The 16,832-nt window shown below is 30.2% G+C and overlaps 1 protein-coding gene across 4 annotated transcripts in view; it reads right to left on the bottom strand.

Annotated features, from left to right (window-relative positions):
* Positions 1–391: 391 nt before the first annotated feature.
* The window catches only part of LOC134720738 (uncharacterized), a 77,319-nt gene continuing 60,878 nt past the window's right edge, over positions 392–16,832 (bottom strand). For all 4 annotated transcript variants that reach the window (XM_063583205.1, XM_063583206.1, XM_063583208.1 and 1 more), the window contains 8 exons: positions 15,098–15,305; positions 14,706–14,840; positions 14,069–14,159; positions 12,964–13,135; positions 8,620–8,710; positions 8,079–8,183; positions 6,721–6,895; positions 392–5,623 (listed from right to left, as the gene is read on the bottom strand). In XM_063583205.1, coding sequence (XP_063439275.1) covers positions 5,360–5,623; positions 6,721–6,895; positions 8,079–8,183; positions 8,620–8,710; positions 12,964–13,135; positions 14,069–14,159; positions 14,706–14,840; positions 15,098–15,305 — 1,241 coding nt within the window. In that variant the 3' untranslated portion in view covers positions 392–5,359. The remainder of the gene's footprint in view (positions 5,624–6,720; positions 6,896–8,078; positions 8,184–8,619; positions 8,711–12,963; positions 13,136–14,068; positions 14,160–14,705; positions 14,841–15,097; positions 15,306–16,832) is intronic.

The raw sequence follows: 16,832 nt of genomic DNA, 5'->3' as shown, positions 1-16,832 counted from the left end.
TAAAGTATGTCACTGAAGATTGACTGAGTTGATGAACCTAGTCAGAAATCTTATCAGCTAAAGTATGTCACTGAAGATTGGCTGAGTTGATGAACCTAGTCAGAAATCTTATCAGCTAAAGTATGTCACTGAAGATTGACTGAGTTGATGAACCTAGTCAGAAATCTTATCAACTAAAGTATGTCACTGAAGATTGACTAAGTCAGAAATCTTGATTCTAAACCTATTCAGAAAACATAAACATCAGAAAAGAAGCATTTGATCCTTTCTCTAGAGGAAGAGAAAATTTAAATCAAATTTGAAGGAGCAATAATGGTGCTATTAAAGCAATAGGAGAGACGAAATGCATTCCACTCTGGTATTGCCTACAGATAATAAAAACATTCAGACCAACAATTATGTACACTTTATTGATCTCAAAGAAATACAAATAATGAACAGTTTATAAAACAGGAAAAATCAGACAAAAAAACAAAATTTACATGTAAAAGTGTAGTTACTATTTCATGTTAAGTACATTGATTAGACAAATTATCAGACAGTTTCTAGTTTATCATTATTAGTTACAAGATTGAACTAGCAGTGCTATCCTTACCATTACTAATTCAATCAAAATCAAAGGTGGAAATCAATTATACTAAAAGTCATAAGAACAGCAGACTTGGCATTTTTTATTGCTTTGATATACAAGGTTGGATTTTTTTCTCATGTAAATCTAATAATGAATTAGCAATGATTACAAATTTATTTTACTTAATTGTTTTAGTTGAAAAAATTCTGTACTACATATTAAACTTAGGACGGCGGTGTAATTGTCCTTTGGTTCAAATATATAATTTTGAAAAACATTGTGAAACTCTAGTACAAAGAAAAGATCTTCATAACTACACATATCTTTTGACTTTAAACAGTTATTGTCAGTTTGTATGAGCAAACAAATGTTTATTGTATTTCAAAGCTTTTCATAAATTAAACCAAAGCTACTTTACAGCATAAGACAAACAAGACACTTAAGTCACTAACCATGTACAGCTGCTTCAGTTAAGCCTGAAATATTTAAACAATCAAAGCACTGATCACACTGAGCACTCTGTTTCAACAAATCAAAACAAAACTTTGGTAATGTAATAAATATATGGCTGCCAATTTTACCCGAAATATAAAAACTGGCACAAGAAAAGCAATAACTATGCATTGTGCTGTAGAAAATGACAAAAAAAACTTATCAATGAGGTGTTATTTTCAAATAAAGGTGATCAAAACACTATCTGGAAATTTTCCTCAACTGAATTGTCTTTACTCAGTAGATAAAGCAATTTTCATGGTGTTAAAAAATTTCAGAATTTTGCCTCTTAATTCAATTTTATCAGGGATTTATTTTCCTGTATTTCAGGCTGTGAGAAAAGATAAAGATTTCTTTCAGGATTCAATTTGTCGGATGATTTACATATATATCCACAAAATAAATGATATTAAAACCTGAACAATGAAATTCTTCTTTTCTTTTTACAGTATATCTATTTATCATACCTTTAACTCGAAAAAAAAGTCTAAACTCTATTAAGTACTTACATGATAATTATCTTAAAAAATATAACAGCAATTTATGTGTTAGTAAATGTAAAAAAAAAATTATTAGTGAGGTGTAGATCTATTTTGATTTGGTTTTTTTTCTACAAGTCACCACAACCGAGTTTCTTGATTTAGTGTTTTAAAATTAAACCATATAGTACAGATTAATAGCATGAAGCACATGTAATACTGATTTAACAATACAACATACATTGAACACAAGAAAATGATAATTAATTTAAGTACATGATAAGTTAGTACATGATAAGTTTTTTTAATTATATATTTAAAACAATGCTTAAATGAAGTTTCTACTGAACAATAAAAGTTGTCTCTTTCACTGAACAACAAAAACTAATCAAGTTGTCATTATTTTGGTTTTATTTAATTGTTTTCGACTCAAAAAATTATAACAAACATAACAAACTGACAAAACATTTTTTTGCTATAAACATTACAAAGATGATGCATGAATGAGAACTTTAAAAAGATGTCATTTATTTTTTAAACATAAGAAAATCATATAATTATTTGCGAGTCATTTTTTTTTTTAAACAATATGGTTTTTGGCTACTTTTCAACCTGTCCCTGTTTAATTATATATCAGTCTTTTTTTTCTAAATTGCATATTATCATAAAACCATATTTTAGCCTCTCTTTCAAATTAGAGAACTTTTAACATAAGTGACCTAAAGTCATTACATCTTTTACAAGAGATTGACTTGAAGGTTGTCAAGGTTCTCTGCAAAATAGAACATCAAATGTCTTATCAGTAAAATAAATTCAATTACAATTATTTGTTAAAATGAACTTTATATTCTAATGTTTTACAAAGGACCATAACATACAGAAGAGAATTTTTATCAATTATCATAAAATCTGATTTAATACTGCACCATAAATATTTTGGCAGTTTTTATCAAACTTTTTTCCAAATATACATGCTACATCACCATCCATTTACATAGGCATTCAGTTACATTACAGTTTAAATAATTTATTTCTCATATTTAATTCCAGTTTTCTTATAAATTACCATTTTAATATTACTCACTTAAGACTCATCAATTATAATTTTTACACAGGTTACCTACCTGTAGAGCAATTTCTTTCACAGTACTGTGTATCAAAATATCACTTTGAATAAAACTAATCAAAAATGTTGAAATGGTGGAATGTTTACGGTTTACTAACAAAAATTCTACAGGTTTTGAAATGACTGGTGATATTATACAAGTGCAGAAATAAAAGCATTCAATCATTAATAAAAAGTTGGAAACAGCTGAAAAAAAAACAAAAACAGCCAAATACCAAAAAGTAGCAAAAATACTAAAATAAAAAAAAGTTTCTTTGAACAAAGTTATAACATTAATTGTAATCTAACAAAACATTATAATGATGAAGTAATAACATTATGTGACATAGGAAATATACAAGAAAGAACTTGAATTGAAAAGTTCTATTTAGAATACCATTACCAATAATTCAAGTTCTTGAATAAAAGGTGGTATAAATTCATTAACATCAGATATTCCATTCATATAAAATGAATAGTTCTAAATTTTACATGTATTAATTTTCTTTAAAAATTTAATTTCAATTTTAATTATATTTTACTGCGTTGGTTGATGCCAAGAGTACTCAAACAGTTCCTCAAATGTTTTCTTCATTAAAAAAAATAGAAATCTATTTCTAATCTATGTACAAAATTCATGCATATAATTGATCAAACCCAACTGGCAAATGGTGTAAAATAAAACATCGGTGGAAGCACAAAGCATAAATCAATATAACAATAATTTATAATCAAAACTTATATACAATATTCACAATTATATTTACAGACAAAAATTCATAGAATTTTCAAATTTAATCTGCTTCATAAATTCACTGAATTTCTTTGCACTAATATATATTGCATTCAACTGTTCAAAGCTATGTACAGATTATGCATTATGAAAAGAAAACTTCTCAGAAAATATGTATCCTTTACCTATATGTTTTAGTAAGTTAAACCCTACTTACAACATGCATACTCTTGGTTAAAAATTATTCAAATGCTAGCACAAACTTGTTAAAAACAAATTATACATTGATTAACATAAAATATAGAATAATCATTTATTCTAGATATTATAGAACTATAGCCTTTCTATGAATTCAATACAAGGACAAATATCAACCTGAAAGAAGTATATTCACCATGGACAAAGTCTGAGGTCAACATACCTTTTAAATAAAATAGGTAAATCGTAGTATTGACTTAAAAATAAGACTATAATCATTATTTTATTATTGCCTAAATTTCAGAAACAGTACAGAAAATTCATTTGATTGGCTAAAACAATTACATCACAAATTGTTAAGGCTTTTAAGTTTCAATTATTTAAATATTGCAATATGACTTTTACATTGAAATTTCAGTCTACCTTTGAAAATACTGTTGCACATGTGACTTTTTCTGAACAAATCAAAATACTTAGATTATACAAAATAGAAATATATTCTCATATTATACCAGGACAATCTCTAACATAGAGGACTTGGAAGCATGTCACTTTTAACAGAAATATTACTTCAATTATAAATATATCACTAAAATGAGCCCAGTTAAATACATACTGCAAATTTGTAACACCTTTTTATCAACTTGTATCGACACAAAATTGGAGAAATGACTAGCTTACTATACTTATTGCAAATGCTTATTAATGCTGAAACAAGGTTTGTTTCTCTTTGCTTACCAAACAACTAAAGGCTCATGTTACCCAATCAAATATTAAATCAGTTTCATAATTATTTTTAAATGTGTTTAGGTGTTTCTGCTTTTTGGTTGGGTTGCTGACTCATAGACACATTCCCAACTTCCATTCTCAATTCTATCATTTAGTAATTTATGTGTCTTATATCTTTGGGTTAATTTTGTTAGTCAGTTACCAGGGTAAAATTTTTATCCAGAAAACAATCACTAATCAATTCACAATCTAGCAGTTTTTTGCTGTTTATCTATTTTCTTTCTCTTTGAGATTCTTATTTCAGTCTTGTTGAAATAATAATGCAAGATCTAATTATACTATTATGTTTAAAACTGCATCTGTCGATGTACATATATATATATATATATATATATATATATGTATTAATACAGCTAGCCACACTGTATAATTAGAAAGATTATCTGAAAAATTGATATTTAAAAAAAACTTTGTATTTCTGGGATGGCATAAATATTTGCACCCCTGTAAACTCTTAATAAACGAAAAACAAAAATCATATACCATGTCTTTCCTTTTAAAGATTGATTCAGATAATCTGTATTGACACAAATAAAAGAATCTAATGAAGGAAAAAAAGATACAACCAAACTACAAAAAGAAAACACCAAATCACATTCAAACTATGTAGCTGACACACACATTTTTTACTAAAACACAAAAATTGAACTACATGTACTGTAAACCAACTTATTTTTAGGTTCAGCTCCTTACATGGATTTACATGTTTGTTATTTTGTATTTTTTTAAGCATTCAAACAAGAGAAGATTCATTTGTAACTTATTTGCAACTTTTTGTATTCCTGTTCATTTTTCATTTTCTACTCGAGAAAGTCCATAAAAATACATTGCTTATGAATATAAGTTGGTTTACACTTAGTTGATTTATAATCTGAATCAATCCTTTTTAACAAGACATAATTTTTTTGCCATTTTTGACTATGTTGAGTATGCCTATAACACCCTGTGATGTGAAAGAGGACTATTATATCTATTGTGGTACATTAATAATTTCAGCTGTATTTCGATTCTGGATAAGAAGATTTCACTCTCTTTTCAAATGATCCCTTGATCTCCATAACAGATATCCATAGGGATGTATAACACATAAAATATACAACAAGAAGTCCTAAAAATGCTATTAAAATTGTCTTATTTCTACACATTTTCACTTGTACTACTTTAGCTCCCGACACTTTTAGACTTGCAATGAAGAACATTAACACAACTATAACAATGAGAACTGTGGACATCATAGAACCACTGCTGGCCATCATCTACAATAGAAAGATGTATGTTATATAATGCTTTTTCAAAACCTTAACTCAAAAATGTTTGATTTGTCAGGTAGCAGGAAAAAATAAATGTATAGCAATTTATGCATCAGGTTTAAAAATAAAAAAGGCTTTTGTAAAATATATAAGCTTAAAAAATTCAAAAGCATTTTGCAACAATTTAAAAAAAAAACCTTAACATGAACAGATTCATCAAAGAGTTCATATAAGTAATAAATGTCATTCAAATAAATCTGTTTGATGCTTTTTTTAAAAACAAAATCAGGAATCCTCCATATAAACTATGTTGTCTTGGCATGCCCATAGTGTTACCAGACTTACATTAGTTCCAATCATATGTTTAGAATAAACCAGATACAGAAAATGGTGCTAATTTACTTAAATAGTTTGATAAAATAGGAATGTATTGCATCTTTCAATTCATCAGAAAAACAACATTACTTTCATTAAACCTTTCAATCTTTTATATTAATTCTAACATTTGATTGGAATGTAAGTTACTCCAGTAACATTAAATTGAGAATGGAAATGGGGAATGTGTCAAAGAGACAACAACCCGACCAAATAAAAAAACAACAGCAGAAGGTCACCAACAGGTCTTCAATGTAGCGAGAAATTCCCGCACCCGGAGGCGTCCTTCAGCTAACATCTGTTATAAAATCAGTAGTATTAATATCCTCAATGCTCTTCAACTTCATACTTTATTTGACCTTTTTAACTTTTTTGGGAATGCGTCACTAATGAGTCTGTTGTAGACGAAACGCGCGTCTGGCGTATATACTAAATTTAGTCCTGGTATCTATGATGAGTTTATTTATATACTATGAATTAATAATTATTCGTTTAGATTCTTATTTTTGTGGATATCTTCGGTACAGGTAAACCATGAAATTCTATATTCAACGAATACATTTTTTTTATAGGCTTGTATGCAGACCTGGGCAAAACCAAGAAATTAAATATCCACATATAGACAAGTTTTCCTTTATCCACGAAAATTGGTACCGACGAAAATAAATGAATCCACAGAATACAATATTTTCAGATTTTCCAATTTGACTAAAAGCACTGGTACAAACCTGATTACAATCAGCCTTCCCTCTCTGTTGTACGTGGACATTAATCTTCTCGTACTGAATTACATCACGATAGCATCTACCTCCAGTACAATTCCGTTCACCATCACGGTCATGTCTACGGCCTCTACGTAAACAATAATCTGGCCCACTTATCATCCCAACCTGTAGACCTCGACTAAAATTAAAACATAATAGATAGATACTTTATTCTCTAAAAACTAAATACGAGAATCATACAATATAAATACATAATATCACTGTAACTCTACATTACAATTCAAACATAACAACCCTGTAACTTTTCTTTACAATTCAAACATAACAACACTGTAACTCTTCATTACAATTCAAAACTAAAACCACCATTTGACATTTAGGTTAGAGAAGGGAAAAAACAGATTAAACAATTTTCTATTTAGAAAGGATATAACTCAAGAAGGATAAAAGTGAATTCAACCCATTTCCAACATGATCTGTGTTTTGTGGTAATAAGCATTGTGTACAAGTTTTATAAAATTTGGTTAAAAGCAAACTGAAGTTGGAGAATGTAAACAAAAGGTCAGCTTTCTTTATGTTTATTAAGGGGCAATAATTCATGAATGTTAAAAGTGACGCCTCTCAATTCCGAAACTTTACCTGTGTTTTGTGGTAATCACAATTATGTATAGGTTTGATAACATTTGGTGGAGGCAGACTAAAGTTTAATATAAGAATGAAAACAAATTTTTGGGATGAATGTACACAACTGACTGAAAAGACATGGGTAACACTTAATGGCTGCTCTGTTACAGCAGTGGTATAAAAATACTATTAAAGCCTAGATTCTAATTGAAGTTTGAATTTAAAAGTGAATGTCATAAAATGACCCCCCTCCTAATGCTGGTGACTCACATACAAAGTATGAATGACCTGTCAGTAGTACTTATATTGTAATTGACCCGATAAGAAAACTTAACGCCAGGGCGTTTAAAATGACACAAGTTAAATTAACAGTCAGCAATTCTCATCATTGATATAATAATTGTATTGTTTCTTTTTCTAATGAGTTAAAGTGCATTTATATCACTATATTTGTTTTGTCTAGTTGCTATTGTGTTCAAGTTCCTGTTTCCTGTTATAAGTGTGAATGTCAAAGTGGTTCAACATCATTGATCAATGTTTACACGCTCACGTGAATATCCTCATTCATATAATATCTCAAATCCAGAACAATTGATGTAAAATCAAACATTCTACAGTGTAAATTTTAAACCTATATGACCATGTTTTCTGCAGTTTCCTCAAGTTCTTGACAAAATACTAACAACGACCTTGACTTCTCTTGAAGGTCTTGCAGTCAGAATTATCAATAGACCTACCTCAACATTCTACATCTATGTTCAGTCAGTCGTTTTCCTGCAGCCTCTACATCGCGGACTTCTTTATTACTCCACAATCTTTCAGCAGGAGCTGATGCCCTCGGCCTAAAGGGAGAAAAATCAACTTGAAATTACTCTCAGTTTTTTAATGACAGAATTCCTTCAGGGCTTTTTCTGGCAATCGAAATTTATACCTTGAACTAATATTCTACACAAAGGGAGATAGCTCAAAAATAAATAAAAATGTAATTCTTGACATGTTAAACATATTTGAGGGACATACATTGTAAAAAAACAAAATAAACACATAGTTTTATCTCCTTATGTGTTCTTAACCAAATATTGGTGGCTTCTAATGACAAAAGAACCAACTTCAAAGTTATTGTTAAATTATGACTATAAAAGGCATGAATATTAATCAACCAAACAATATTACGCAGTAAACGTTTTTTTTTAACTGTATTTAGTCCTTCAAACAGTAATTAAATTGTATCAACAAATCCACTGTAACCAATGTAAGTGTTAGAAGCTAAATACCTACCATAAAGTTGTCATCAAGTTCTCATTATCCAGATATTCAGCCCAGATACAGGCCTCACCTCCTAATACTTTCTTCTCATTAATTTGATATCCTGTAAAAGTACATAATAATTATACTATTGAAAAATAGCTGATTTTGATTTCTGGTTTGAACAAATTTAGAGAAAATCCATCTGGCATACAATATTTTTATTCAATTTCATATTTTTAGACCATTACCCATCTGTTTTCATATCTGCCCTGTTATCATCCTGGTCCGTATCATTCTATTTAACACTTATTGATACACATCAATGAAATGATAAAATGTCATACTATATGCAGTTTAGCTCAAGTGAAATCTGTTTAAAACCAAAATATCAACAGGATGTTGAACAGGATTTTGTGGTTATCCTGCTCCTGCCAAAATTACCCTTCCCCAATTTTTTAATATGACATATGCAAAACTGACAATATCTTTATCAAATGTGTGGTAAAAACTATATATTCTTATTCAATTTTTAAAATATTCAGATTAAAAAAAATATCAACTAAAAAGGTTAATAATTGTAGATATTTAAGTCCAAGTTTTGCTATATGAAACCCAGGAACTCAATGAAACAAATCAAGAAGCACAACTTAGACAGACTTCCATTTGAACCTAATTTGACTTGATGGAATAAACAATATACATAGGTAATGGGAAGGTTCAAATGGAAGTATAGCTGATGTCACACTTATACACTTTTAATGTGAAGATATGGTAGAGTCCATGTGTGGCTATAGGTATACAAAAAAATAAAGCAGATAAAATCATACATATGGTAGTGCACAATTTCTGTGTTTTCATTATAGTTTTATCATTGGTACCAATTTTTGTGGACTAAGGGAAAACTTGTATTTCTGTGGATATCAGATTGCATGGCTTTGCACATGAGTTAACATACAATATTTTATAAAACTTGTACTTAATTGAAAACATTCAAATTTGTGGTGTTAATTCACCCAGAAAATCAATAAAAATTGATATCAAACAAATTATAATGAAACTACAGAAAATATTATTTAAAGCAATTCTACCAAGAAATATGTTTAAATTCCCACAATTTGGAGTGAAAAATATATGAGAACCATGGTTTTCAAATCCCAAGGGAACACTTACATACAATAGTAATTTCTGGAAATAATTCAATTCAAACTTCATTACTTCAATACTTCATTAGAAACTTTAAGTCTTAATTTTCAGGATTTGTATTCAGATGCTAGACATGTATTCTCTTTTACTTTCTTATTATTGCAGTTAAATCCATGAGATAGCCACAGTACTATTTATCTTTAAATCTTTTGTCTAGAAATAGACACTATTTCATCAAACTGCCTTAGTAGTCTCATGGTAACTGTTTGCCACAAGTGCAGGAGGTGGTGTGTTCGACCTTCAACTGGGTCAATCCAAAGACTTAAAAATTGGTATTTGCTGCTTCTCTGCTATTAAAGCAAGCAGCTTTAAGGAGTACGAGCAAAGACTGGCAGGCTCAGAGTCAGAATAATGTGTTTGGGTAACGTAACTGGTCCTCCTTCTTATTGTTTGTTACCTTATATTATATTATGTTTATACTTGTATGTAAGTGGTGAGACTTTAATAAACTTTTGAATCTCTGAATCTACCTTGTAAACTAGTGGGTTAAAATCTGGATCAGCATGAAGGTCTAGTACGAAGCAAGGTTAATATTTGTATAACATTAAAATGTCCTCATCTTGAATAGGATTTTTATTTTGATGCTTGACATTAAGCAGCCATTATCATTATCAAGGACACCATGTTAACCTAAAAATGTCTTTTTTGGTTGTATTTTGTTATTGGGTTGCCAAATCTAAGTATTTCAAACTCAACATTCATTTTATTTACTTAGACATTAATTCAATATTGTGTTCATATACCAATCAAATTCAGGATTTTTATAGTGAAAAGGATTCCTTGATTATTTAATCTTCAATATGCATATATTTTATTTCTCATTTTATATCATAGTGTTTCAGACTTGAATATATGCTCCGCTCATAATCTAGGTTGGGAGTGTGTGTGCAGGACTTATGGGAATGGGAGTTATAACAAAAGAGCAGGTATGTTTTGAAGCCAAACTTGCTCTTTAATAAAATGTTTTGAAAATTTTTAAGTAAATGTTGAATCTTTATACTTTACTTCTGACTACACTTCTTTTGTATTTTTACATAAATATTATTTAAATTATCAAAAACCTGTTTTTACTTTTTCCTGTATTAATTGAACAGAGGGATAAATAAGTCCAAAAGGTACCTTCTCTTTTCAATCACATATCATAAGGTGACAGTTTTTCTTTTTTTTCAAATATGGACTTCTTACAAACATAATAAAGCATTTGGGAGTGAAAAAAAGACTCGAGAAATTTGATTCAGAACATTAAAATCCATATCTTCCTGTAAAGTATCACATCATTGTATAGTACTTAATACTATGAACATGGTATTATTAAGAGTTATACAATATCTTGTTCTAAAACTTAAAACAACTGTAAAACAGTTTATATACTTTCAATCATATATCCCATTCACAAAAATGTGTTTCCAAAAGAGAAATTGTGTTATACATATTGGGTATTAAAGATATAACAACATAACAGAATACAACATAATAAGAACAAAGCATACAATGTACATAAGCAAGATAACATGTTAATGCCACTAGGTGTTACCTGAATCAAACTCCTCTGAAATAAAGCCATACATATAGCCTCAAACCAGATATATTCAAAACTGTTTTACAATTTTCCTCAGTGTTATGTATTTTTGTAATATATTTTTTTAAAGCTTGTCTTATGGTTTGAAGACTTCTCTTTATTAGCTTTCATTGGACACCTTATTGTGATTTATTCATTTTTGTTGGTACAGTTTTCATGAATTGAGAGAACATTGTAATTTCTTGGATATTTGATTTTCATGGTTTCAACAAAATATGTATATAAGCTTATCGAGTATTTGTACTATGTTGATATTTCAATCCATGTTTCACATGTACCTCCCGAAAAATCAATAAGAAATGGTATTCCACAAATATACTGTGAAAGTACTTTTATTCGTGGGGTAACAATTTTCGTGGTTTTCGTGGATGACTTTATCCATGAATTAAAGGGTCCAACGAAAAAAAATCAACCATTGTCCAAATCAAGACATCGAAAGATCCACATGAAGGTTTGACTACTGATATGATCTAGAGAATATATTGAATAACCTCGAATCTGAGAATACTTTCGTAGCAGTCACAGAACTACAACTGCATGCAGGATTATACCCATTTAATCTTCAATAACCTAAACTGTACAACTTTTGATCTTTTAATTCTCATAATTTTTTTTTTCAATGAAAGTCAGATTTCCGATATTGATATGCTAGTTTGATAAAGTGTTCATTTTATATCCTCATAGTTCTCGTACATATGGGAATAATATTTTCATGCTGGACTTGATTTTGAAAAGAATTATTTGACAGTTCAAGATCATTTATAGCATTTGTTTATGATACTGATTTCTTTGGGTGACATGTTTATGGCCTAATTAACACCTTTGATGGTCCTTAATCTGTTGATCACTTTATCTAAGGTTAATTAGTGTTGTCACTACAATTTACATGGGTCAATGTTTACTTTGCAATTTCCTTCAAAACCAGACTATTTGTAACCTTATTTCAAAAGGCTTAAATATTTCAATTTTCTTTTAAGAAAAACTAAAATCCACGAAATTAAAAACCCACGAACATGTAAATATTGCTCAAACAACGAAAATTGATACCCACGAATTTATGTACTTTCACAGTAAATGAATAGAACTTTTTTGCTATTTGGAAATCTGTGCTGCTTGACCCAAGAATCTGGGCCCCTTGAACTAATGAATTCATACAACAATCCCTTTTCTATCGTGTCGTTAGATATTTTCAAATATTACATCAAAATTTTACATGAACCTTTATAATGTCCAGAAACAGCAGACAAAAATCGTGGTAAGGTGTATCCATAGTACATATAAAAGGAAAAAAACAGTGGCAATCATAGGAATTTCTACTCGATTAACTAAACAAAGAAACTATTTGGAAGAAAATAAATGAAGGCATCAGTCAATACAGGATTATTATGCCTTATTGGAAGATGCCTTAAGTGATATATGAGCTGGTATGACACTAACAATTGTTTTTTTAAGAACAGAAAAAATTATTTGACATTTTACTGTCAGTTATAAAAATAAAACAATATTCTAAGAGCATAGCAGCACTAAACGAAAATTGCCTACAAAGTGTCTGGACTTTCAGGAGTAATACCCAAACACTATAGTCTACATACCAAATGAAGTATCAACTGGGTCACAGTTGTAATATTTAGGCCACTTTACTCCATATTCTATGAGATCTAGGTACCAGCAGGTAGAATACACCACATTATATCCCATATCTATAGCTCGCTGTACATCTCCCATATCACCCTGCCATATCTGTATGATGGTATCATTAGGGAGCTACAAATACACATAACACAAGTCTAAGATAAGTTCATCAAGATTTATCAAGAGTCAGAACTTCTATTCTGTCATCTAAAAACAATGGAAATTTAAATACATTTTTTTTTTCAAGATTCTTATTGAATTATATTGGACTGATGGTAAATCTATTTCCAGTTCATTTCTTATTTTACAACTGAATACCACCTATAGTTCCAAATTTAACAAGATTCAGAATTTTTATTCTTACTGTTATCTAGAATCAATGAAAATTAAAATATGATCAGAATGGCTATTAAATGGCTTTAATGATTTGTTAGTTTCATTTTAGGTTGGCAAAAAATTTAAGCATTTCAAATGTAAAAATTTATAAGGCAGATTGAAAAATTCTTCAATGTTGTGGAAATTTAAGATGAAATGATATCAATATCAAATACTCTATCAAATATAAAACCATTCAATGATGTTGTGCCTTTGTGCATGTTAATTTATTTTAAAACAATACGTTTGTAACAGTAATTAATAAATATCAGTGTTCTTTCTATAAATTGGAATGCAATTTCTGAAGTCATTCAGGTAACTGCGTTAACTCATCAAAAGAGAGGAGAAGGATACCAGAGGGACATTCAAAAAGTTGAAAATAAACTAACGCCATGGCTAAAAAAGGACAAACAAACAAAAGAACACAAATACCAATACAAATACAAAGATACCAGGCTTGTAATTAAGTACATAAGATGCATATTACATGTTTGACTCATCAAACAAGAAGATGCAAAAAAAAGTGAAATTTCTTTGAATTTTTTTTTTTTCCAAGATTTTCATTGGACTGATGAAGAAATTATTATCCATTCCACTTTCTAATTCTACAACTGAATCCCACCTATATCTGTTCCCCATGTTTAAAAGCAAAATGGTAGAGACTTTAGTAAATATAATTCTATACTATACCTGAACATTATTATTCATAATTTCCTGCCACATAACAAATCTTACACCATTTGGTCTTTTATTACCGATGCTTTTCAAATCTGTCGTCAATCTATAAAAATATTGAAATATTCTTGTCAAGTACAATATATCTTTACAAGACATTTCAGTAGAATCAACTTACAATGTGTTAAAGAAAATAGATACAAATGAATCTTGATTAGTCAAAGTTAAATGAACCCAACATAATAATTCAGTTTAATAATTCCTTGGGTGCCACATGTGAAGCAGGATTTTGCTTCCCCTTCCAGAACAGCTGAGATCACTCTAAGGTTTTTGTTTGGGTTTGTGTTGCTCAGTCTTAATTGTTTTTCTGTAGGTCTTTTTTTTTCTTTTTAGCCATGGTGATGTCTAATTATTTTCTTCTTGTGGGTTTGAATGTTCCTCTGGTATCTTTTGCCACTCTTTTAACTCTTTTTATCTGTTCCATAACTGTGTTACACAAACATACCTAACTTGAATATCATGCATATAAAAAGTTAAGTTGAACTTTGAACTTAACTAAGATGTAGAATATGATGTCGCAAGGAGGATAGCCACAGCATATACACATTACATGCAAAAATGATAACAGATGACATTTATCGAATGTTTATACCTCTTTTCATAATACTCAAGAACTTTTCTGATTTCATAACTGTACATATATGGATCATTATTCTGTAAGTTAATTGGCTGGTCAGGTTTACCATCAAGTTGATTTAATAACTTTAAAACTTCTGGATTAGAGGACCTAAAAAATGAAACATGAAAACATGTATATAAAAACTTTTAGTTGAAAACAAGCACACTTCCCTTCAATTTTTCTGTTTTTTTAGTTCCTTTAATTATTACAGTCTTTTAAATGGTTTGTTAATATTTTGAAACAGAGTAGTGATTTTCCTGAACATCTTTTTCGAACGTCTCAACATTTAAATATCTCCAAATCATTTATTTTTTTAAACCACCTCTGATTTTCTTAGTAATTTCAAACTCTCATAAACCACCTACCAACAAGTCATAGGAACTTCATCTCCACCTAAATGTAGATACTGATCTTTAAACACATGCATTACTTCATTGAAGAAGTTTTTCAGGAATCTGTAGGTCTCGTTTTTACTGGGGTCCATGGGACCCAAATAACCATTTACAGGATGAGCTCCTTGATAGCACTGAGTCAGTAGATCTGGTCTACTCAGTCCCCATGAATAGGTATGACCTGTAACACAAACGGAAAGTTATAATTATATCTACTCAGTCCCCAGGAATAGGTATGACCTGTAACACAAACGGAAAGTTATAATTATATCTACTCAGTCCCCAGGAATAGGTATGACCTGTAACACAACAGAAAGTTAGAATTATATTTACTCAGTCCCCATGAATAGGTATGACCTGTAACACAACAGAAAGTTAGAATTATATTCTGGGTCAGCAGATCTGGTCTACTCAGTCCCCATGAATAGGTATGACCTGTAACACAACGGAAAGTTAGAATTATATCTACTCAGTCCCCATGAATAGGTATGACCTGTAACACAACAGAAAGTTATAATTATATTCTGGGTCAGCAGATCTGGTCTACTCAGTCCCCAGGAATAGGTATGACCTGTAACACAACGGAAAGTTAGAATTATATCTACTCAGTCCCCATGAATAGGTATGACCTGTAACACAAACGGAAAGTTATAATTATATGCTGGGTCAGCAGATCTGGTCTACTCAGTCCCCAGGAATAGGTATGACCTGTAACACAACAGAAAGTTATAATTATATGCTGGGTCAGCAGATCTGGTCTACTCAGTCCCCAGGAATAGGTATGACCTGTAACACAACAGAAAGTTATAATTATATCTACTCAGTCCCCATGAATAGGTATGACCTGTAACACAACGGAAAGTTATAATTATATCTACTCAGTCCCCAGGAATAGGTATGACCTGTAACACAACAGAAAGTTATAATTATATCTACTCAGTCCCCAGGAATAGGTATGACCTGTAACACAACGGAAAGTTATAATTATATCTACTCAGTCCCCAGGAATAGGTATGACCTGTAACACAACGGAAAGTTATAATTATATCTACTCAGTCCCCAGGAATAGGTATGACCTGTAACACAACGGAAAGTTATCATTATATCTACTCAGTCCCCAGGAATAGGTATGACCTGTAACACAACGGAAAGTTATCATTATATCTACTCAGTCCCCATGAATAGGTATGACCTGTAACACAACGGAAAGTTATAATTATATCTACTCAGTCCCCAGGAATAGGTATGACCTGTAACACAACGGAAAGTTATCATTATATCTACTCAGTCCCCAGGAATAGGTATGACCTGTAACACAAAGTTATAATTATATCTACTCAGTCCCCAGGAATAGGTATGACCTGTAACACAACGCAAAGTTATAATTATATCTACTCAGTCCCCAGGAATAGGTATGACCTGTAACACAAAGTTATAATTATATCTACTCAGTCCCCAGGAATAGGTATGACCTGTAACACAACGGAAAGTTATCATTATATCTACTCAGTCCCCAGGAATAGGTATGACCTGTAACACAACGCAAAGTTATAATTATATCTACTCAGTCCCCAGGAATAGGTATGACCTGTAACACAACGCAAAGTTAGAATTATATCTACTAAGTCCCCAGGAATAGGTATGACCTGTAACACAAACGGAAAGTTATAATTATATCTACTCAGTCCCCAGGAATAGGTATGACCTG

This window comes from Mytilus trossulus, chromosome 6 (genome assembly GCF_036588685.1).
Source record: "Mytilus trossulus isolate FHL-02 chromosome 6, PNRI_Mtr1.1.1.hap1, whole genome shotgun sequence".
In the NCBI taxonomy this organism is placed as follows: domain Eukaryota; kingdom Metazoa; phylum Mollusca; class Bivalvia; order Mytilida; family Mytilidae; genus Mytilus; species Mytilus trossulus.
Note: the sequence above shows the minus strand (reverse complement) of the source record. Positions and strands in the feature narration are given on the sequence as shown.